The 25,456-nt window shown below is 39.6% G+C and overlaps 1 protein-coding gene across 6 annotated transcripts in view; it reads left to right on the plus strand.

Moving 5' to 3' along the window:
* The window catches only part of EML6 (EMAP like 6), a 322,773-nt gene that overhangs the window by 211,014 nt on the left and 86,303 nt on the right, over positions 1-25,456 (plus strand). For all 6 annotated transcript variants that reach the window (XR_011569245.1, XM_070798676.1, XM_070798674.1 and 3 more), the window contains 6 exons: positions 4,020-4,187; positions 5,153-5,259; positions 11,621-11,739; positions 13,658-13,844; positions 16,413-16,518; positions 22,978-23,071. Coding sequence is in view for 5 of the 6 variants with exons in the window: in XM_070798676.1 (XP_070654777.1) it covers positions 4,020-4,187; positions 5,153-5,259; positions 11,621-11,739; positions 13,658-13,844; positions 16,413-16,518; positions 22,978-23,071 (781 nt within the window). In the remaining variant the exon portion in view is untranslated. The remainder of the gene's footprint in view (positions 1-4,019; positions 4,188-5,152; positions 5,260-11,620; positions 11,740-13,657; positions 13,845-16,412; positions 16,519-22,977; positions 23,072-25,456) is intronic.

Below are 25,456 nucleotides of genomic sequence, written 5' to 3' on the forward strand. Positions count from 1 at the left end.
AGGGTCGTTACTGATAATTTTCCATGATGTCATTTAGACCAGCAGTCCCCAACCTTTTTGGCACCAGGGACTGGTTTTGTAGAAGACCATTTTTCCAAGGACTGTGGTAGGGGGGAAGTAGTTTCAGTTTTGCCCGCTGCTTACCTCCTGCTGTGCAGCCTGGTTCCTAACAGGCCGTGAACTGGTATGAGCCCAGTGGCCTGGGGGTTGGGGACCCCTGATGTAGACAACATCCTGTTTGACCATCAACCCCCAGACACTGACATGAGATAAAATCCAAAGCCTTGCTTATTGACATTTGTCATATCTTAACACCCTTGGCATCTACCCCTGCAAGGGCAGGCTCAAGGCTGAGGATCTCCATGTTTCATTTGTGTGCTACCCTTCTGTTAATCCTTCAGATTAACACACACACACACCAGAGTCCTGGAACAATCACCTCCTATGCCAGGTCTCCTGGATACTGTAAGACTTGAGTTGCAGAAACAGTAGACCTTGGAAGGAAAAGTTCTGACCTTCAGTAGAGCTTAGATGAGCTTGATGCAAGAAGAGAAAGATCAGCATGACTAGAGCTTGACCAACGATGGGAGAGTTGTGTAGTGCGAGGCTGGAAGGGCAGTGGGGCCAGGCATGAAGGGCCTTAAAGCAACCGTTAGAAATGTGGGTCTTATTCTAAGTGCAATGGAAAACTATTGAGATTTTAAGTGGAAGAGTGACATGACCAATTTATGTTTTTAAAATACCACTTTGATATTGTGTGGAGTGGAATAGTGAAGAGGAGGCTTCAAGTAGAGATTATCACAAGAGCCTGAGTGATAGAGGATGTAACTTGGACAAAGATGTCAGGAACGGATGTGAAGAGAGGTGGTTGAGCCTAGAAAACAATGTAAAGTTAGACCTGAAGACCACACTCGTGGATTGGGAGTGGGAATAGAAGGAAAGAGAGGGATTGAGGATGACTCCTAAATTTTAGGTTTGATCAATGGGCTGAATGCTAGTGCCATCTACAGAGACGGGAAAATGAAAGTAAAAGTGTGTGTGTGTGTGTGTGTGTGTGTGTGTGTATGCGTGTTATGGTGGTAACAGAGTAGGAAGGGAAGGGTAAGCTCCTGGTTTGTCCATGATAAGTTTGAAGCAACTATTAGACATCCAAGTGGGCATTGCACACAAGCCGTCAACACTCTGGAGAGAGTTCAGTCAGGGCTGGAACTGAATGTTTGGCAGTCAAGGGATTATCAACCATGTTTAAAGCCAAGGAGAAAGAATCAATAGAGAGGAGATGAGAGCTGAGGGATGAGCCTTCCTTAGGGTCCAGGAGGTTTTGTACAGCCACTCAGTGTCTTAAGGAAAACCTTGGAACGGATGGATGTGACCTTCATGTATGCAATAAATATTTAAATGCTATTCTAGAGGCTGGAGATAGGTCCAGCAGAAATCCCTGGAGCTCTTGTCTTACTGAGGAGACATAGTCAATAAACAAAATAATAAAAACACATCTGTTGGTGAGAAGTGCTGTGATGAAAAATAAGGCACACAGTGGGAGTAGTGCTCACGGGGGGGCAGTAGGTTGTTGCTATTTTAAGCAGGAGTGGCCAAAGCAGGGCTCACTGATACAGGTTCATATGACTAGAAACCTGAAAGAGGGGAGGGAGCCAGCCATTCAGAGATGCAGGGAAAGAGCATTCCAGACTGAACACAAGTGCAAAAGACAGAGGCAGAAGAGGGCCTGGCATGCAGAGAGGCTAGCGAGACTAGAGCCAAGTAAGCGAGGGAGAAAGAGGACAGGAAGGAAGATCAGAGAAATAAGGCCTGAATATTGATGACACTGGTGCCTTCCCTGGTGGCTCAGTGGTAAAGAACCTGGCTGCCAGTACAGGAGACACAGGTTCGATACTTGGGTCAGGAAGATACCCTGGAGTAGGAAATGGCAAGCCACTGCAGTATTCTTGCCTGGGAAATTCCATGGACAGAGGAGCCCCTCAGGCTACAGTCCATGGGCTCACAAAAGAGTCAGACACTATTTAGCAACTAAACAACAAATTTGATGACACTAATGTTTGAAAGTTCTAGTTCTAGCCTACCAAGGGTGTATGAGCTAGCTATGGCTGTATAACAAATTATCCCCCTCCCAAATTTAGCAGCTTAAATCAATAATCATTTATTATCTCACAGTTTTGGGGAGTCAGGGATTCAGGAGCAGCTTAGCTGGATGATTCTAGTTCCAGGTCTCTCATGAGGCTACAGTCATCTGAAGACTAGACTGAGGCCAAAGATCCTCTTCCAAGATGTTCCCTCATCTGGCTCTTGGCAGAAGGCCTCAGTTCCTTGCCATGTGAGCCTCTCCCTGAGCTGCTTGGCTGTCCTCATCACATGGTATCTAGAGATCCAGGAAAGAGCAAGGATGCATCCGTAGTGTCTTTTATAACCTCCTCTTGGATGTCACACACCTTTACTTTTGACAGTCTATTTGTTTTGATTTGTATCAAATAATTTGTGGACATATTTTTCCAGCTTTATTCAGATAAAATTGACAAATAACATTGTATATGTTTAAAGTGTACAACATGGTGATTTCATGTATGTAAATGTTGTGAAATGATCACTACTTTAAGGTGAGTTAACATATCCATGACCTCAGTCATTTACACACACATGCTGAGAACATTTAAGGTCTGCTCTCTTAGCCACTGTCAAATATATAAGACAGTATTATTAAATACAGTCACCATGCTGTATAATAGCTCCCCAGAAGTTATTCATCTCATACTGAAAGTATATCTTTGGCCAACATCTCACCATCTCCCCAACCCCCTACCTCCTCATAACTACAAATCTACCATGTTTTTCTATGAGTTTGATGTTTTTAGAATTGTGGGCATTTTTAAAACAGCTCCAAAGAGATGGGTTAAATCCTGTCTAAGGAAGATGTAAAGGTCAGGGCCGCAAGGGATAGCCCAGCAAGGTCTACTGAGATGTGGAAAGAAAGTGTTTACTTTATAATTATTGAATTATCATCAACCGGCATCTCCAGATCAGAGTTGGAATCTGTTTGACTTTATTAACAGTCTAATCTCTTTAAACTGATTTAGGAAACTCCTTGTAATGGGCAAGGTTGCTTTTGAGACTCACGTCCTTCCTTTCCCCTTCTGTGGCAGCATCCCCCTTTGTCTTTTAAAACCCCACCTGGTCAGAACATGCTCTCAGGAAAATAACATGTAGCAGCCATTTTTGGCTTCCTGTAAATTTAAATCATTATCTCCCCAGTGTGTATTTAAATTTTAAGCACGTGATAGTTAAACAGGTGGCTTTTCCCGCATTAAAGAGATGCCACTTAGAGGGACTGTGATAGCTAGAAGTGTTTCTGAAGAAGGGATGGGGTGCTTGTGGGCCCTGGAAATATCCCACAGTCTTTGGGGTTCTAGGCCCCCACATGATAAGATGGACCTTGCTTATTTCCATGAGTGCCTTTATACTGCTGTGTATGGACCGTACACTGGAGACTTTTCTTCAGTAATTCAGTGCCAAATATCAGTTCACAAAGCTTTTCTATTGCATTTACTACCCAGGGATGGTGTTCACTGAGTAAAAGTAATCAATTTAAGAGAAAAAAGTTTCATTCTCCCAACTCTACATCATATGACCCCAAACAATAACTTAACATTTCCCCCTTCAGAGTTATTTTCTGTTTCCCAATTGTAAAGGATTGCCTGTTGTATCTCATACTTAAGTAAGAATGTGTAAGATATTTATTCTTTAGCTTTTATTTGCAGAATCAGTGAAGCAGTAGGTGTTATTTGGAACAGGTTCAGATGTGTCTTTAGAAACAGAGCTCAGATTTTAAGACCTAGTTTTAGCTTAATCCATGCTAGAATGATTGACATATCTTTTGAAACATTCACTTATGTATTATATATAAGACTGAAGATTATATTTTCTAGTGTATTTAAATAGGAATGTAATTTTTTAACCAACAAGTTCTTTTTTTTCCCATAACTAATCTTCTCAATAATGTCTTTCAGGAGCCAAATTTAGAAAGTATGTGGGCCATTCTGCACATGTTACAAATGTCCGCTGGTCTCATGACTTTCAGTGGGTATTAAGCACAGGAGGGGCTGACCACTCAGTTTTCCAGTGGAGATTTATTCCAGAAGGTGTCAGCAATGGCCTGCTGGAAACCGCACCCCAGGGTAAAACCAGTAATAATGTTTCAACATCTGTTTTTTTTTTTCAATAAAAATTTCATGTAATGGCCTGACATCTCTTCTGAAGATAAAGAGTTAAACCATTTTGAAAAATTCATTCCTACCATAAATTTAAAAATTAAAAAAAAACAAAAACACAGAAAAACGTTTTGAGATATGGGTCAATCGAATATGGGTCAATTGGATAATTTCCTTCAAAGAATTTTGCTTATACTAAATGAAAGCTGAAGGTCTAAAGTTTACATGAAGAATTAACTTTTGAAAATAATACTACACATACATTTCAGTCTCCTTAGGACAATTCTGATGGACGGTGGGGCTGCTGGGTCAGGTGACAAAGTAACATTTGGAATAGGAGTCGCCTTCCTAATAGGGATCAAAGAATGATCCACAGTCAGGATCAGCTGTGTTCCAGGTCAATGGATATGTTGGTCCTTTAATTTATTGTACTTTCAGTAGTAATGACCATGTACTATGTGAGGGAATGGTTTTTATTGGGAGGGATTCTGCAGCAGTTTTGACCATGACACTTACCAGCACCTGGTGGTCATGTTAACAGGCTAAAGAGGATTTTTACTGAATAAGTGGTTCAATTTCCTTCTGACCCAGCTTCCTCCGTGGTAAAACATTCCCATCTCCCCTCTCCCCTTTTCTCTCTTTCAAAGCAAGATTTAAAACCCAAAGATCCATTATCTAATACAAGTGTGGAAATGGCGGGGGGAGTTACACTAGTCTGTTAATACTCCTAAAAAGAGGGTGAGAGGTATGCCAAACTTAACCAAAAGATGAAAGAAAAAAGATGTTTTAAGAATCTACAGCAAATGAAAATTATGGTGTATGGTGTATTTTTATTGAACTCAGTAGGATAGAAGAAAGAAAATATTTTTAAACTTTTTAGCCATTAAGAGTCTCAGAATTTCTGCTTGTTTCTTGTGGGGGTATTTCTGCAGACGGTGGTACTGATTCCTACAGTGAAGAATCTGATTCGGATTTATCTGACGTGCCAGAGTTGGACTCTGATATTGAGCAAGAAACTCAAATCAATTATGATCGCCAGGTCAGTAAACAGGAAGCCTTATGACAAATACCTTATAACCCCAAATCTCAATATCATTCAAATCAGACACTGTACTAAGATTGGTTAGTCCTTCGGCAAAAGAAAATAAAAGAATTAGTAAAATTGCCTGCTTCTTATCTTTAAATACAGATTTGAAATAAGGCTTTTACTGATTATGTCAGCAAAAAAATTTTAAGGAGAAGGTAGTAGCAAATTTTAAACCAGAACCATGACAATTTGGGTTTTCTGCTTTCCTAGCAGCTAAAAAATTTTAAATATCTATTACAGAAAAATGTGCAAGTAAGTTACATGATTTTTCATTTTTCTCAGCAGATCATTAAAACATGCATTTTCTTTATAGAACAGGAGACCCTGGAGGCATGGTAGTTTGCAAATGAGTGATGGTGTCTCTCTTAACTTATGGAGACTATTATCCATTTAATTAAAGTAAAAGCCCAAATATGATGTGTATTATCTGTCCAGTCAGAAATCATCTTTGGTAAAAAAGTTGGACAATTACAACTAATTGAGTACTATTTTTTTTTAAATAGATATTTAATTTTAGCGCTAAACTGTGTTTTAAAATGCATAATCCTTCACTGGAATCTGGACACGTATCGCCTTCTTAATGGTAATAACTCTAGAGGTTCTATTTTCTTCCTTGTCATTTAACAGAGCTATGTGAAGCAGATTCCATAAATGAACATAGAGTGAATAAGATTTCAAATTTCAGACATAGCAACTGTCAGTGTTGCCCACGGAAACTTACCGTAGGCCTATGACAGCTGCCATGTATCAAGTATCTCTGTGGGGCCACGTCCTGTGCTTTACGTACACCAAATCCAACCCCACAGTAACCCCTGAAAGGTTAAGTACTTTGCCCGCATCCATATTGCCTGTAGTGTTAGAATAAAAAAGTGGATCTGGTCTTCTCTGTAGATGCACGTTCTATGTGCTACTTAGCTTTGCCTCTACATAAGCTCTGAATGTATGACTTCAGATGATGCCTTTTTTTCCAGCCCGTAATTGTCACTCAATGTTTGAAAAATTAGATTAGCACAAAAGTAGTCCAATCGATGGACATGAGTCTGGGTGAACTCTGGGAGTTGGTGATGGACAGAGAGGCCTGGCATGCTGCAATTCATGGGGTCGCAAAGAATCAGACACAACTGAGCAACTGAACTGAACTGAGTCCAACTGATGTCTTGGGTCAACTTCAAGAATAAATCAGTTTGACTGTGTATTGATGCAATATATTATGCTATAGATAAAGATTTGAAAGGAAATGATTAATATGGAAATATGAAAATATTAAACAATATTATACCCTAATATCAAGGTGAAATGGAATGAACAATGAAAGGGGAAAGCAAAATGAACATACAATTTAAAGAAAAAAGAAAGACAAAAGCAGTTTTTTTAGTTGAGATGTTTATATTTAATAAAATGGTACTCATAAAAGAATGAAAAGGGATGACTTGATTGAAATTCATGCCTAAGATTTATATATTCTCCCTGACATCTTACTTTCTAAAGTTTTCACCTGTGTTATTTGATTCATGTTGTCTGAGTTTGATTCCTGAGTTATTCCTGAGCTGGATGTCTGTTCTACAGATGGGACTTTGAGGCCCACAGAAGTTAGGAGACTTGTTCAAATAAGCAGTAGCAACGCCGAGACTAGAATTCAGTTCTCTAAAGTAGTTGATAAGCTGATGAAAGCATCTGAATTCAGATGAATAATTATCATTAGACTTTAAAAGCTTTGTTCATTGCATCTGTAATACACAAGGCAGAAGTGAGATATCTCTTGACTTCCTTTTTTTCAGAACAATTTTTGGTCAAACCCTAAATAAGAGCTTTATTATAATATTTTCATGATTTTTTGTACTGTAGTTTGATTGAATTAAATTTCATTTAAATATATTAAATTTTTATCTCTTGATAGTAGGGCATAAGTACATTGTAGAAAAAAGATGGATTTTTATCCACATTTAAATTATAGGGAATGTTATCCCAGTCAACAGCATATTTTAGGTCCTAGATTAGGCCAAGAGCTTTACTCTATATCCAAGTCTGATCTGGAAGGTTCATGGGGTCATGAAAGAAGGATAATTCCCAAGAGTGATCACCATGATTTGCAAGGCCACATTTTACATGTCTGAATAATCAAGAGATTTCCTGCCTAGAAGAAATTATAACAAAATATTTAAATTATATTTTATTGATAATTTTATTTAATAATTTCCTTTCCTATTTATCTGAAGTAACTATATTATCTGGATATAAATTAAGAAACATAATAGCAGAATTTTTCAAAAAAATTCTTTTAAATCCCAGTGATTTAAAAGATACTTCAGCTTAGCTTTGTTCATTCAGTTCAGTAGCTCAGTCATGTCCAACTCTATGCGACCCCATGAACTGCAGCATACCAGGCCTCCCTGTCCATCACCAACTCCCAGAGTTTACCCAAACTCATGTCCATCGAGTCAGTGATGCCATCCAACCATCTCATCCTCTGTCGTCCCCTTCTCCTCCTGCCCTCAATCTTTCCCAGCATCGGGATCTTTTCAACTGAGTCAGCTCTTTGCATCAGGTGGCCAAAGTATTGGAGTTTCAGTTTCAACATCAGTCCTTCCAATGAGCACCCAGGACTGATCTCCTTCAGAATGGACTGATTGGATCTCCTTGTAGTCCAAGGGACTCTCAAGATTCTTCTTCAGCACCACAGTTCAAAAGCATCAATTCTTCTGTGCTCAGTTTTCTTTATAGTCCAACTCTCACATCTATACATGACTACTGGAAAAACCATAGCCTTGACTAGACGGACCTTTGCTGATAAAATAATGTCTCTGCTTTTTAATATGCTGTCTAGGTTGGTCATAACTTTCCTTCCAAGGGGCAAGCAAGTCTTTTAATTTCATGGCTGCAATCACCATCTGCAGTGATTTTGGAGCCCCAAAAAATAAAATCAGCCACTGTTTCCACTGTTTCCACTGTTTCCCCATCTATTTGCCATGAAGTGGTGGGACCAGATGCCATGATCTTAGTTTTCTGAATGTTGAGCTTTAAGCCAACTTTTTCACTCTCCTCTTTCACTTTCATCAAGAGGCTCTTATAGTTCTTCTTCACTTTCTGCCATAAGGGTGGTGTCATTGGCATATCTGAGGTTATTGATATTTCTCTTAGCAATCTTGATTCCAGCTTGTGCTTCATCCAGCCCAGCATTTCTCATGATGTACTCTGCATAGAAGTTAAATAAGCAGGGTGACAATATACAGCCTTGACGTACTCCTTTTCCTATTTGGAATCATTCTGTTGTTCCATGTCCAGTTCTAACTAGAAGAAGTAAAATTCAGTCTTATGTTCTCAATTTCATTTGTCTTTTCAAAGAACCTACTCTTAGTTTTATTAATCTTTTCTACAGTTTTCCTATTCTCTATTTCATTTATTTCTGTGCTAATCTCTTTTATTTCCTTTCTTCTAACATTGGACTTCGTGTCCAAACTAAGTCCAAACTTTTTTCTAGCTCCTTGATGTATAATACTAAGTTCTTTATCTGAAATGTATCTTTTTTCTTAATGGATATGTTTATTAGCTACAAATGTTCCCCTTAGATATGCTTTTGCTGTATCCTATAAGTTCTGGTATGTTGTGTTTCCATTTGCATTTCTGTCAGATTTTTAAAAATTTCCTTTTTAATTTCTTCTTTGATCCATTAGTTGTTCAGAAGTGTGTTAATTCCTACTTATTTGTGACTTTCTCAGCTTTCTTCCTGTTACTTATTTCTCAGTTCAGTTCAGTAGTTTAGTTGTGCCTGACTCTTTGCGACCCCATGGACTGCAGCACACCAGACTTCCCTGTCCATCACCTACTCCCAGAGCTTATTCAAACTCATGTCCATCAAGTCAGTGATACCATCCAACCATCTCATCCTCTGTCGTCCCCTTCTCCTCCTGCCTTCAATCTTTCCCAGCATCAGGGTCTTTTCCGATAAGTCAGTTCTTCACATCAGGTGGCCAAAGTATTGGAGCTCCAACTTCAGCATAAGTCCTTCCAGTGAATATTCAGGATTGATTTCCTTTAGGATTGACTGGTTTGATTTCCTTGCAACCCAAAGGACTCTCAAGAGTCTTCTCCAACACCACAGTTCAAAAGCATCAATTCTTCTGTGCTCAGCTTTCTTTATGGTTCAACTCTCACGTCCATACATGGACTACTGCAGAAACCATAGCTTTGACTAGATGGACTTCTGTCAACAGAGTAATGTCTCTGCTTGTTTAATATGCTGTCTAGGTTGGCCATAGCTTTTCTTCCAAGGAGCAAGCGTCTTTTAATTTCATGGCTGCAGTCACCATCTACAGTGATTTTGAAGCCCAGAAAATAAAGTCTGTCACTGTTTCCATTGTTTCCCCATCTATTTGCCATGAAGTGATGGGACCGGATGCTGTGATCTTAGTTTTTTGAATGTTGAGTCTTAAGCCAGCTTTTTCAATCTCCTCTTTCACTTTCATCAAGAGGTTCTTTACTTCCTCTTTACTTTCTGCCATAAGGGTGGTGTCATCTGCCTATCTGAGATTATTGATATTTCTCCCAGCAATCTTGATTCCAGCTTGTGCTTCAACCAGCCCAGCATTTCGCATAATGTACTCTGCATATAAGTTAAATAAGCAGGGTGACAATATACAGCCTTCACATACTCCTTTCCCAATTTAGAACCAGTCTGTTGTTCCATGTCCAGTTCTAACTGTTGCTTCTTGACCCGCATACAGATTTCTCAAGAGGCAGGTCAGTGGTCTGGTATTCCCATCTCTTTAAGAATTTTCTACAATTTGTTGTGATCCACACAGTCAAAGGCTTTAGCATAGTCAGTAAAGCAGAAGTATGTGTTTTTCTGGAACTCTCTTGCTTTTTCTATGATCCAACGGATGTTGGCAATTTGATTTCTGGTTCCTCTGCCTTTTCTAAGTCCAACTTGAGCATCTGGAAATTCTCAGTTCATGTACTGTTGAAGCCTAGCTTGGAGAATTTTGAGCATTACTTTGCTAGTGTGTGAGATGAGTGCAATTGTGAAATAGTTTGAACATTCTTTGGCATTGCCTTTCTTTGGGATTGGAATGAAAACGGACCTTATCCAGTTCACTGCTGAGTTTTCCAAATTTGCTGGTATATTGAGTGCGGCACTTTCACAGCATCATCTTTTAGGATTTGATATAGCTCAGCTGGAATGCCATCACCTCCACTAGTTTTGTTTGTAGTGATGCTTCCTAAGGCTCACTTGACTTCACACTCCAGGATGTCTAGCTCTAGGTGAGTGATCACACCATCGTGGTTATCTGGCTTATTAAGATCTTTTTTGTATAGTTCTTCTTTGTATTCTTGCCACCTCTTCTTAATATCTTCTGCTTCTTTTAGGTCCATACTTATTTCTGGTTTCATACAATAGTGGTCAGAAAAAGATACTTGATATAATTTCAGTCTTTTTAAATTTATTGAGCCTTGTTTTGTGGTCTAACATTATCTGTTGTAGAAAATGTTCCTTGTGCACTTGAGAAGAACGTGTATTTTGCTGCTGATAAGTGAGATGTTTCATATTTGTTAGAATATTTGGTCTGTTGTTGTTTAGTTGCCAAGTCACGTCCAACTCTTTGCAACCCCACAGACTGCAGCGCGCCAGGCCTCCCTGTCCCCCACCATCTCCCAGAGTTTGCCTAAGTTCATGTACATTGCATCAGTGATGCCATTTAACCATCTCATCTTCTGTCATCCTCTTCTCCTTCTGCCTTCAGTCTTTCTCAGCATCAGGGTCTTTTCTAGTGAGTTGGCTCTTCACATCAGGTGGCCAAAGTTTTGATGCTTCAGCTTCAGCATCAGTCCTTCCAATGAATATTCAGAGTTGATTTCCTTTAAGATTGAGTTGTTTGATCTCCTTGCTGTCCAAGGGACTCTCAAGAGTCTTCTCCAGCACCAGAGTATGAAAGCATCTCTTCTTTTAGCCTGTGGTATTGTTCAAATCTGTTTCATTATTGATTCTCTGGATATTCAATCCGGTTGTTGAGAGTGGGATTTTACAGTTCCCAACTATTATTGTATTGATATTTATTTCTTCTTTTAGTTGTTAATATATGCTTTGCAGAGTTAGATGGTGTCAGTTGCATAAATATTTACCATTGTTAAATCTTCTCAATAAGTTGGCCCTTTTACCATTATATAATGCCCTTCTTTTTCTCTTGTGACCACTTTTAATTTCTAATGTTTTCAAAAACTTGATTTCCTGCAATTAAAGATTTCCTGAGAATGCCAAGATATTTATGTATTTGAAACCTGAAGAGTCTCTCACTAAGTGCTTCTGTTACCCGTGAAGGTTTACAAAGAAGATCTACCTCAGCTAAAGCAACAAAGTAAAGAGAAAAACCACGCAGTGCCCTTCCTCAAACGAGAAAAGGCTCCTGAGGACAGCCTGAAACTGCAGTTCATACACGGGTGGGTGATGTGTCACCATCCCTATCAGCTTGTCATCCTTCTCAGTGCTGCCCTCTTCAGGCCGGCTCTCCCCTCCACCTTGCGCTGACTTGTGCTTAACATTTTAACCATGACTCCCCGTCCAGTTTTCTCAGTGTTCTGTGTCCATCTCAGTGTGCGTGTCTAGATTTTTCATGCTTCATGTCCTTTCGTGATACATGTGTTACTGTCACTCCTTGTTATTTCATTTCGTTCTCTCCATCTCTGCTTCCTTCATTCCATAACTCCTGCTTCCTTCATTCAGCTTGGCTTTCCCAGGACAACCTTTCTCTGAAACACTTTTGATCCTAAATTATTTAATAATTTTGAATTTTGAAAATCATGTGCAACTTTCCACACTTTAAGTTGACATCGAAGATTATTTCAACCTAAGCTTAAATGCTTGTAAAAAGAGTATGATATCTAGTATTTTATAAATACTCACAGTATTTATGGCTCACATTATAAATGGCTCCAATGGAACCTAAATGCCATAGACATTTGATTTCCATCATTATCAGTTTAAAAAATACATGAACCCGTATTTCTGTTCTACTTCTCCCACAGAATTTTAACCTAATGTATTATTTTTATGCTGGTAAGTCTTTTATTGATAACCCTGTCTTAACTTCAACAAGGAAAAAACATACCTATCAGTTCAAATTAAATTTAATTTCCTGTGACCATAACTCTCTAACTCTATGCTCTCCAATACAGTATCTACTTGTAGCCAGTGAACACATGAAATGTGACCTCTCCGAATTAAGATGTGCTGTATGTAGAAAATGGACACCAGATTTTGAAGACTTAATGTAAAAAATGTATACACATCATTAAAATATTTTATATTGATTACAGGTGGACATGATAATATTTTAGACATATTGGGTTAAATATTCTTAAGATAAATTTCATCTGTTTCTTTTCATTTTCTAATGTGACAATTACAACTTTTTAAATTACCTATGTGATTTACATAATATTTCTATTGGACAGTGCTGCTCTTAGCATAAACACATTTTTTTCTGGATTTAATTATCATTATAACTATTAATATTAATAATAAATAGCTGGCCAAATCAACATAAAGATAGTATAAATTCTGATAAACAGTTATTAAAAATTTTATTGGAAAGAATATTTATTAAGATAGAATTTTTTCAATGAGTTCAGACATATGTGCATATATATTTCTTATTGCTAAATGGTAATACAGTTTAGCATTTTATCTATTCCAACTTTGCACTTTTTAATGTAAGCACTAAGAAAACTTATTCGTATCTACTTATTTAAGTGTATGAGAATAGAGGCAGTTTTATCACAGCAATGGTAATCAATTCTTTAAATTCCTCTTGAGTTACAGGCCAAAAATATAGATTGTAATTTTGATCTATCACGCAAAAATGTAATTTAATGATCCATCAGCTGACAATTCGGTTAAATCACTTTTCAATTTTGTTAAAAGCAAAAAATTGTTTTGGTGTCCCTGGAAGGTTCGACATTCGAAGGTAGCACACCATAGTGTGATTCCAGATGAGTGAGAGGACTGACTTCCTAAACTGGGAGGAAGGCAGTTAGGAAACGGGAAGTGGGAAGAGAAAACCCACCCCTCATCACAGGTGTGTTCTCAGACTGGTCAGTTTTAAGAGAAAGCACATATGGTAGCCGAGGATATGGAAGCAAATTCTGTTAAAATTACCAATGTCCATTTGCCCCTTTGAAAGTCATTGCTTGACTTCAGAGATCCTCATTCCCTCATTGAAGATCGCTGTCGCAGGCAACTGTGGAGACACCGGGGTTCTGCTTGTCCGTGTGCTTGTTAGCATGTTGACTTTATCTTCTCACAACTTCTGCTGTGTACATTCACTGCTTATGTGCGTTTCTTGGACCTGTGCTTCAGTTACAGAGGCTACGATTGTAGAAACAATCTGTTCTACACACAAGCTGGAGAAGTGGTCTATCACATTGCTGCAGTTGCTGTCGTGTATAACAGGCAGCAGCACTCGCAGAGGCTGTACCTGGGGCACGACGATGACATTCTCAGCCTGACCATTCATCCAGTGAAGGACTACGTGGCCACTGGGCAGGTATGTATCTCCCCTGTAAGATGCGGATTTAGCTGAAGAGAGAGGATTTAGTTTCGAACTCAGTTTACACATAAGAAACTCAAGAAACACTTGGTAGAAATAAACCTGAGGTAGGAAGTTGAAGGTGCAGTGAATGCTGCATCATTTCATAATGGTGGGAAAAATCAACCCATACATACCGGGGTTCCATCCCTGGGTTGGGAAGGTCCCCTGGAGAAGGACGTGGCAACCCATGCCGGTCTTCTTGCCTAGAGAGTTCCATGGACAGAGGAGCCTGGCAGGGTATTGTCCATAGGGTTGCAAAGAGTCGGACGTGACTGAAGCGACTTAGCACAGCACAGGAAGTTGAAGGTGCAGTGAATACAGGATCATTTCATGATGGTGGGAAAATCAACCAATACATACCAGAACTTTTGGGAAGCCTTTGAGGGATTCTTATTCTGACATGATGAAATCTGTGAACAGGATTAGGTGAAACTAAAATAATATAAGTTCCATGAAGTCTTACTATATTTACCTCCTTACTCTGAACTCAGTATATCCTAGGTACTCAAAACTGTTTACTGAATAAACCATATTTTAATACCAGTGTAACATCTAGTGTATAGTTATTGTCATAGAACTTAAAGTTGTATTAATTTGGGCTCATTCATTATTTTATATTTTAGCCTTCAAAAAACTAAATTTTATCTGAACCATCTTGGAATGCCTAAACTTTGGATTGAGTCTATAAGTGAAAAGCTGCTCAAAACAGAGCTCTGTGTTCAATTCAGCAAACAAAGAATCTGTTAAACTCAGATCTTGCTGGTAAAGCAGTAGTATTGTCAACAGTATTTTCAGTATTGTGCTCTTTTCTACCAGTGTTTAAGTTGCATTTTTATTTGGTTTTATCATGAGCTTTTAACTGTAGGAAATACTTCACCTGATCCTCAACATCAGAGTGGCAAATTCCAAGAAAAACTACTGGTATGAAGAGACCTGGGTTTGATTCCTGGGTTGGGAAGATCTCCCGGAGAAGGACGGCTACCCACTCTAGTATTCTGACCTGGAGAATTCCATGGACTATATAGTCCATGGGGTCGCAAAGAGTCAGAGACAACTGACTGACTTCCCCTTTCCCTTTCACTTTTATGAGGCTCAAAGATTAACATGAGACAACAAACTATTTCTGAGACTTGACAGGAGGTAGAAGTCTTTGAATAGGCTTTATAGCCTGCTGTTCATAGCCATGGATGAAACTGAGATATGTAGAGAGTCAGCCCCCAGAAATGTGCATTTGGTGGGGAAAGAGTTCATAGCTCTTATATTATTTGTAAAAGGATTACAATCCCCCAGAAGGAAAGAGCCATTGAGTTAAACATGATTTGCTCCTCTTCCAACTGTAAATTAGATCATCTATTCTGTCTTAGCTGACATTAATTTTATAAGTAATTGATCACTGCTTTGCCTTTTCACTCTTTCCTGCCCCCTGCCCCTTTTTTGTCTTTCTTAGAAACAGATGATGCCTGATTCATGGGTATTTAACATCCTTCCTTTGAAAGAAAAACCAGAGATTGGTTCTTTACCTAAACCCCTGAGGATCCACCATACTTTACACTGTAATTGGTGGGAAGCAGACCAGTATGCCAGTACCCTCTCCTGGGGTAATTGGGCCTCCACAGGCCAGTGTGAGAGTTGGGTGGATTCTGCTGAGTTACATGCATGACTTCATGTCCCATTTTTCCTTTTAGAGTCATCATACCCAACAAGGATTTTTTTTTCCCCTGTGTATTATAAGTGTGGCAGCTTCCCTTGTAGCTCAGTCGGTAAAGAATCTGCCTGCAATACAGGGGACCCAGGTTCGATTCCTTGGTTGGGAAGATCCCCTGGAGAAGGAAATGGCAACCCACTTCAGTATTCTTGCCTGGAGAATCCCATGGACAGAGGAACCTGGAGGGCTATAGTCCGTGGGGTTGCAAGAATCAGACACAACTTAGCGACTAAACCACCACCACCATTATAAGTGAGGAAAAGCAATTTAGTGGTACAGTTCTATCTGTTATTGGGAATTGGTGTGATAGAAGCTTGTGTCCCCTTGAGGAGTAGCCACTTAATGACAGAGTTAAGCCTTGAAACTTTCACTTCCCAGGGGTAAAAGTAGGGCCAGGCCTCCTTGAGATGGGTAGGTAATCGGGGCAAGTAAAAGAGCTCTTAGGATAGACAGTGTCATGGAAACGAACAGCTGTGTTTTTTGATTAAGGAGTGGAATCATGTAGAGTTGAGAAGGAGGGAAGGGAAGGATAGAACTGACAGAACAAAACCCAGAAGACATTCAGACTAGAGTCTTAAATGTCCCTTAACTGGGAGCCATACACCAGATCAGGCTCTGCTAGGACCCATCAAGACACTTAGACTCTTGGTTCCTCAGCTTCCTCTTCTGAGAAGCAGTGGAGTCGGACCAGAATATTTCCCAGGGTCTTCCTGCTCTCCGCATATGTGGGGTTTGATTTCTGAGCAGCACTTGACTCTAAGGAACAAAATCACTTTTATTATAATTTATAAGTTGTTAATAACACTCATCCTTTTAAGGTTGGAAGAGATGCAGCTATTCATGTCTGGGACACGCAGACTCTAAAATGTTTGTCACTGTTGAAAGGACAACATCAGAGAGGGGTGTGTGCTCTTGATTTCTCAGGTAAGCACCCGTTTGCCGCCAGAGTCACTGACAGATTGATGGGAAGCAGACAAGTATGCCAGTACCACATTTACTTTGGGTTTTTTGAATCCTTTTATTTGGTTTAGTCCTGCTTGTAAGGAGTGAGCCCTTTGTGTGTCAGCTGCCCAGTCTTAGACTGGAAATCGGGTATGTGAATATCTCACTAAAAACGTGGCCTGTAGACCACATCTCCTTTCCTCCTCTTCATTTCCTCTCTCCTGAGTCATTACCCAGAGCTCACCCTGTGTTCTGCATTTGCTTGAGAGATTTGAAATCCAGAGCAGCTGTTGCCACTGAAAGCTGTCGTTGCAAATGTCTGGCAGTGACTCAGAGCATCAATTTCATCTCTTTAAATAAATGGAAAGACAGCACTTGTGATTTAAAATATAAAGGACTAGAGGGAGGGCTGCAAAATCTCTGCAAAAGGCCACTTTACAACACTGGTGTTTTGAAAGTCAAATTTCATATTGAAAAAATAGAACTGATGTTTCCATCTGTTTAACTTAAAATTTGAACACAGTGATGTTAATATACTAACCGATGAATAAAATTTTCTTCAGAGTAAAGCCATTTCTTTATGCTGGAATTGAAAAATGGGGGTTAAAACACAAAAGGTGTAAATTTTACCTAGAAATTTTTAGTAGTCCCAATTGTACATATTAGATCTGTAGGAAAAATTTCTAACTTTCTACAGAAAACTGATTCTGTAATTTCTTTTTTTATAAACTCCACTCAAATGTGTACAATATGTATAATATTGGTTGTTAAATTCCATTTTACAACTCCAGTCTCTCTCTTATATGCCTCCCTCTCTACTTTCCTCCCTCAAGCTGAACTTCCTCTCATCTGTGCCATGGTGGTTATGCTGGTCTCTTCCCATCCCCACTTCCTCCAGCTCATCCTGCCCCCTTCTGGAATCCTGTGGAAGTGCAGTAACATGTCGCTCCATGGACTCTGGCTGACTGACTCTAGGCTGAGCCCTTATTGAACTTTCACGGCCTTCCATGATCTGGCCTTGGTCTTCACTTGCAGTGTTTTCATCCACCAATCCAATCATGCTCCTTTACGTCTACCTATCTGGAGAGCCTACATGTACTCCTGCCCTTCTTTTTGCCTGTGTTCCATTTTCATGTGTCTTGTTTAAGTTTAACCATCCTTTAAGACCAAGCTGAAAGTTTTATACTCCAGCCTTCCAGGGAGAAATGCCCTGTCCCTCTGCACTGCTTAACCCATTTGTTGTTATTGCTCTTAGGGTACCTGTTAGAGTCCATGGGGTACCGTAGTTATTTGTGTTAGCATCTCCTATGGCCCTCTCAGAATGTAAACTATCTAGCCCATCTCTCTGTTCCCCACTGAGCATGTTATAGTGCTGTGTACACAGGGGCTACTCCAAAAATGCGAATGAATGAAGTTTTGCTTAATGAGCTCTGTCTTGCCTTTCACTACTGCTACTAGAACTTTACATGTAAACCATCTTTGGATGAAAATCACCTTGATTCTCTGACCAGTCACACAGTACAGGTTTGTGGGGATATCATATGCACCTTCCCATATGCCCTAAACTACTATACACGTAGTTTCCCAGGCCCCTCAGATCGTTGCCTAGGATAGAGAAACCAGATACTCTAAGAACAGGCTGAGAAGCGGATTCTGTCCCTGCTTCTAATTCTATTTTAGGCAAATTAAGAAATGCTCAGATAAATATTTTCTGCATAAAAAGATATTTCGGTTTTAACAATACACTCTCTATTCACCAGATAATAGTCACTAGGGAAGAACCCATTTATGCAGTAAATGTGTTATTTTTGATTGTGAAAAATCACATTTTTTGTCTCAGAATTTAAATACCATGTTAATTTTATAAATGGTGCCCAAAAAGCTAGGTGATAGTTTGAGAAAGCACTACAAGTAAGGACTGTTGAGGAAGTGGGGAAGTGTCTATTGCATTTGATCCATCACCGTGTATGGTTCCATGAAGATGAACTGTGGTTGGTTGATCTTGGTGGTTTCTGTGGCCCTTCTGAAGGTGTGAGCTGAGCCTCTTCAGTTTAATTTATATTCATAGTCGTACCTTGTGTTATGATACAGCTTTAGTCTTAAACAGACACCTGCACAGCCTTGCAGGTAATGAAGATCCAGAGAGTCTGATGGTATGGCTGAGGTCCAGAGCAGGGACCCAGGGCTCCTGGCTCTCGGTCCTGTAAAAAAGTCGCCAGGCCTGGGGCCATTGGGTGGCAGAAGCTGTGCCATCACTCTCCCTGCTCATCCTCCTGCCCCTTCCTGCCCCTGCCCCCCACCAGGGCTGGAGTGAACTTTTAGCAGGAGAGTCACTCAGCGTGATCCCTTACTTCCTCACTCCCTCTAGCCAATGGTCAGGGTTCCAGCCCCCCGCACCCCCATTCTCCAGTGTAGATGTGTCATGGGCACGGTAGTGCATAGAGGCTGCCACATGGGACGACCCCTCACCTCTGGTGAAAGAGACCCCTATGCTAGAATCGCCTCGAACCAAACACTTGTGTGAACTGCAGCAGGAACAACTACACCTTTCCTTTTGGGTACTTACAGGAAACTGAGGAGTTTAAATCAACATGATGAGAGAGAAGTTTTACAGTTCCCAGTTTAACCATGTAAACAGGGTACCCACATTGGATATTATCTAGCCAGGGGCCTATCTGTGTGCCTCAGTGTACCCCCACACCCACCTATCTCTTAAAAGTCGGCCCATTTGGGGGGATGTTGTGGAGACCTACTGATGATAGAAATTTTCATGGAAATACAAAGCAGGCACATTGTATGACAACTAGACAACAGATAAGCAGTTATCACTAGGAATTTGGATTAATCTATTCTTGCCCCTCTTCCGAAGCAAACAAAAAGAAGACATTTTTAATCAAAAACATTTCCAACAACATAACCCATACCTGTAAATTGTGTCAACAAGAAGGAATGGATTTATATTGTGTCACTTAACTGAGCAACTCTTTAACCTTGTGGATTTATTATCACTGTCTAGGGAAAATGGCGGAGAAGGCAATGGCACCCCACTCCAGTACTCTTGCCTGGAAAATCCCATGGATGGAGGAGCCTGGTGGGCTGCAGTCCATGGGGTTGCTGAGTCGGACTTTCACTTCTCACTTTCATGCATGGAGAAGGAAATGGCACCCCACTCCAGTGTTCTTGCCTGGAGAATCCCAGGGACGGGGGAGCCTGGTGGGCTGCCGTCTATGGGGTCGCACAGAGTCGGACATGACTGAAGTGACTTAGCAGCAGCAGCAGCAGGGAAAATGGAGGTCTTTGTTTCTGTGCTTGCAGTCAGGAAAGTGCTTCCACATGAATGGAAAACCAATTAGAAAGAGAAAAGTTTAGCCACATACATATTTTCTACCCTAAATATCATCCTCATATTTTTAAAAACCTTCATTGCATAATAGTAATATCCACAAGGGCACATCTGAGATTGCTTGATTTCATTGTGCTTCAGTTCCAAAAACCTATGCATTTTTTATGAGTCCTGAATATAGGACCAACTTGTAATTGCCTGAATAAAATATTTCTCTTTCTAATTTGCCCTTTGCTGTTGACATTAAGTGCCTCAGAATTATTTCTGGACTATGTCACAAAATATCCATAATTAATACATACTGTGACTAGAAAGGACATTTCCATATGTTTGAAAGTCAGAAACTCCAGCTAAATGGTCAAGGAACAATGGATTTTTCAAAGCTAAAGTCAAGCCTCTGTGAGGGGAAATAAAAACTGGGAAGAAATCCACTTCCCTGGTGACTCAGACAGTAAAGAATCTACCTGCAATGTGGGAGACCTGGGTTCTGTCCCTGGACTGGGAAAATTCCCTGGAGGAGGGCATGGCAACCCACTCCAATATTCTTGCCGGGAGAATCCCCATGGACAGAGGAGCCTGTCGGGCTACCGTCAATGGGGTTGCAAAGGAGCCTGTCGGGCTCCTCAATGGGGTCGCAAAGAGTCGGACACGACTGAGCAACTAAGCACAGCGCAGTTATATTTCAAAACTGTGTGATATGTAGAAATCCCCCACACAAAACTGTGTGATATGTAGAAATGCCCCCCCAATTCAAGAAAAAGTCACCATCCTAAAAGAAAAGGTATGTTTGTTGAGGCATCTCTGGATTTGTTCTGGGGCTTCATTGCTACTAGGTCACAAATTGGGGTAGAAAGGTGGTATAACTGAAGACAAGCTGATGGGGCCTCATAGAAGTTCTAATAAAAAGAAACAAAAAGCAAAAAAAAACTTACTCTAAGGCCTTTTTCAAAAGATGTAAAAAAATAAATAAAAGACAATCACTTAAAACGTGTGAACGTTTGCATTAAGAAGGACATCTAACATAGCTACCCAGGTTACAAAAGAAAACAAAATATAGGATTTACAAATGCAAAAAAAAAAGGGGGGGGAGACACTGAATATCTGTGCAGTGTTTTTGATTTAAAATTTTATGTAACAGAACATTCCCTCCATACCATCCGTGGAGACATTCCATTTTTATCTCCTAATGTCACCAGTATCATCAAAATTCATTGAAAAACATCTCAGTATGAGGATCATGTTGGAAATGTGATGCAAGTACTATAAGTACGTCTTAAGGGCTTACAATCTAAAAAGGGAACGAGAACTCTTCAATCAAAATCACCAAATACAAAGACATGCTAAAATAGAAACATAGCCAGGCCACACCAAGAGATACTAGGAAAAGTCATGTTGGTTGTTCTGAACAAGAAGTCATCACCAGTCCCTTCTTCCAAATGCATGAAAAGAGACCAGGCACAGTTTAAATCCTGGTAACATTTAAGCATGAGGACATATTCATTATGATTTAGAAGACACATGTGTGTATAGTAGTCACTTCGTGGTGATTTAGGCCTTTAGCAAAGTGTTAATGTCTTCACCTAATACTATAGTCTAGGAGCTTGAAATAGTTTATGTAACTTCCAAATCCTTGCCTCATACTTAGAAGCAGTAGAGGATTGGGAGTGATTTGGTTTGTTAAGCCAGGCTCTTCTTTTTCTTACTTTCCTTTTTCCTCTAGAAAAGGAGCAGACTGCTGTTCCTAGTTGGTTGGGGGATGGTCTCTGGATCAAGTAAGGTCACTCAGGGGTTGGACACGAGTTAACCAGCATTCGGGGAGGGTTACTAGCTATAGCAAATATGAATACAGAAGACCCAGTTAAATTTGAATTTTAGACAAGCAATGCATAATTTCTTCATATAAGTATTCTCATGCAATATATTCATGCAATATAATATTGTAAGGGACATACTTGTACTAAGAAATTATCCATTGCTTATATGAAATCCCAGTTTGACTAGGGCTCCTTTATATTTCCTGGCTACCCTAATTTGACATCTACCCCAGGGCTATCTTTGAAAATACCAGTTGAAATCCTGAGTGGGCTGTGTGAGAAGCCCACTCACATACTCATTTCTTTACCCTGTTAATAATGGTTCCCTGTTGTCAGAGAAGACACCCCACTAAACTGAGGCTTGGTAAACTTGGCCACCATCTCCAGCCTACTCCAAGCTGGGGAGGAGCTGCTGACCCAAGACGTTTCTCCTGTAAATCTAGCTCTGTGAAGGTGGCAGCAAAGGAAAGATTTATTCACTGTACCTTTTCTTTGGTCTTGAAATGAAAAAGCGAATTAACTATTTTGATTTCAAATTCAATTATGTCTCTTATATATTTTTTTTATTTGACAAACAGCCTGTCCAAATCATTGATAGTATTATAAATAATATTTAATACCAAGAGAAAATGTTCATCATATAACAAGTGGAAAAAAATAGTATGTTCACTATAATCCTGGTTTTGTTTTTTCAAAGCACATTTATGTAGGGAAACTTATTGATAAGATATGCATCAAATGTAGGCCTAGAAATTTGGAAAATTCTTAAATCTCCTTTGTATTTTCTCAATGTCCTACAGCAAACATATTACATTTGAAATAGGGAAAGTAAGAAGTTAAGACTTTTTAAATTATAAAGTCATTTTTTTGAAGGAATTTTCCAAGTTAAATTTAGTTTCTATAATGCTCTTATCTTGGAGGGTTAAATAGAACCAGTTTTTTAGAGCTCAGAATAGACTAAGAGTCACAAAGTTAAATGACTCTTCCAGTAAATGTCATGAGCTTTATCTGACACAAAATAGACAAGGTTTGGGGGACTTACTTGAGAAGCTCCCCTTAGCCCTGTGTCTGAGACTGGAGTGTTGGATCAGCAATTCAGTTCAGCATCTACTTATTATATATTGAGAAGCTCCGCTATTAGTACTTACGCATTTCATTTAGTGAGATTCCTTTAGTGTATTCTTCTTCTAAGGTCAATTTCTTGTTCCTCTTTACAGTATATAAAATGTTTTGGTTTTTCATTGAAGAAATGAGTCATTTGACATTTATGTTGTTTTCATACAGCTGATGGAAAATGTCTGGTGTCGGTTGGTTTAGACGATTTTCACAGTATTGTGTTTTGGGACTGGAAAAAGGGAGAAAAGATAGCTACCACCAGGTAAGAAGCTGCCCGGGTCTTACAACATCCTGCCGATGATCACACTTCAGTAAATGTTAATAGTTTGCCTTCTCTGGTAAGATTTCATCTTCAAACTCAGATGAAGTTCATATCTTAACACCTAAATGAAAACATATTGTAATATTTCATGGTGACAGACCTGACTTAGAGGAATTGATGTTTATTTCAGGGAATTGAAGAATTCTGAAATCCTTTCCAGAGAGTTATCCACCACTTTGCTTTTAGTAGTCTATGCATTGTCTGTATCAGAGCTTTTTACCAGCAGTAGAAAAGCCACTTTTCTCAGCCTGTGCCTTGGCCCTTGTTTTTCAACTGTCTTAGCATCTGGTGAAGGAGCGTCAATGTCACTGAAGTCAGCAGCATTTGTCATGAAGCTGTGGCATGCGGGAAAGGAGGCCCATCGTGTACATCTGCCACTCGCTTTCAAAGCAGGCAGATTGTTTCACTAATCTCCCTGTCTTATAAATAGACTTTCCAAGACCTACTGCCGTTTACAGACCACCTGTCCTCCCACACCCCAGCCTCCCTCCCTGCTGAATCAGCCCTAAGTCTGAACATTGCTTTCCATTCCTGCTTGCTTTGGGCTTAGCTGTTTGCCTGGCCATGGTCAGAGGTCAAAATAGTTGGCAACTAAGGATGATTTGTTGTCCAAGACATATTATCGGTATATCTCTCTATTGGTTCTTCCCTGTATAAACCAACTTCCTTTTTACCTTGCACCATAAAATCATTTTAAGTTGGTGGCTTTGAACTCCAGTATTCACTTTTTAAATTGATGTTTCCCTCTACAATATTAAATAGGGGGAAAGAGGGGTTTTCACAATTTGATTTGATGAATGAAGATCTATAAATTGCTGGAGAGTCAGAGGAGGAGCAGATGGAGTCTTGAGGACTCCAGCTGACCATCTTAGGATAAAAAAGGGAGCTTTTCTGATGACTGCTATTGAGATGGAATTCTTGGCAGCAAATGGCAGCTCATAAATCTGCCTACCCAAGCGGTTTTTCTTTTCATCTCTCTAGTATTCCTCATGGTTTTATCACTCACTGCTGATACTCAGATTTAGCTTCTAATCAGAACTTTGCTTTCCTCTTAGATTAATATACTATATTTTACTTTAATATTTCTGCTAACTACCATTTGTATCATAGTTCATTTCAGGTAAAGCACATGTCTACATTTCAAAAGCCCCAGGAACTCAATTTCCCTACTAGAACACCCTCTGCAAATCTGATTGGCTTACTTGTATGCCAGAAACAGTAATAAAAGTGGAAGAAAGAAATATTAATATTTTAGAAGTATATATTTGATATGTTTGTTAGTGTTACTACTATTTAATTACCACAAAGCAACTTATCATTATGTTAATAATGCCATTTATTTTTGGAATTGCTCCAAAGCCACATGTCACATTCCCTGAAGAGGACACCTGCAGAATTACCCACAGAGAACAATTTCACAGATGTAACATTCATCCAGTGCTCTTTCCAGGAAGGTGTGTCAAAGATTGTTAAAGTTCTTTGGTTGAATACTAGATTTTTAAGCAATAAATAATATTTATACAATGTTAAAACAATCATAGATATTTATGTAAATAAGTAACCAAACAAAAAAAATTAAAATTCTACTTATGGCCTGAGGATTAGACTGCTTAAAGATACAAACTTTAAACACAGTTTAAACCATGAAAGAAGTGACAAAGAAAAAGGAGTAATACTTCACTGACGGGACCTTACTGACTCCCGGGAGTCATCGTAGCTCCTCCAAGGGTCTCATTTACTCTCAGAGGATGGCTAACTCAGTGATATCCTTCACTCTGCTCTTCTGTGTCTCAGTCATTGCCACCATCACCTAGCCAGGCTCAACAGCAGACCTGCATCCCGCAGGTTGTGGGTTCTGGCAGGCAATATTCCACAGTAGTGCCCATGACCCAGGATATGAGATTCCCCATGAGAGGAGGGGCATAGCTCATGGCTGAGACGGTATCACCTGTGGTGCTGCCTGCTGCCTGAGGCTTACGTATTGCCCCCCCTCCAAATAGCCACCCGTCAGTTGTCAGCGTGTTTAAGTGAACCTACGTTTTCATCCACTCATAGAAATCAGGCAGGTTCAGATATAGCCCATAAAGATCTTATTACAGATTTTGATGAGACTTGAACCAATCTCCTTGCACACTTTTTTGTTGATCTTTGTTAATTTTCATGAATGACTTCAGTCACCTCCATTACAAATGAATTGTTTAGTCTCTTTTTCTTTTTCAAGGTTGGTATACAAGTAACCCATTTAACAACCAAGAGCAGTCTCTTATGGGCAGTAATGAAATAGCCTGATACCAGTGTCGCTCGGGACACAACAAAAAGACAATT

Source organism: Bos indicus, chromosome 11 (assembly GCF_029378745.1).
Source record: "Bos indicus isolate NIAB-ARS_2022 breed Sahiwal x Tharparkar chromosome 11, NIAB-ARS_B.indTharparkar_mat_pri_1.0, whole genome shotgun sequence".
Classification (NCBI taxonomy): domain Eukaryota; kingdom Metazoa; phylum Chordata; class Mammalia; order Artiodactyla; family Bovidae; genus Bos; species Bos indicus.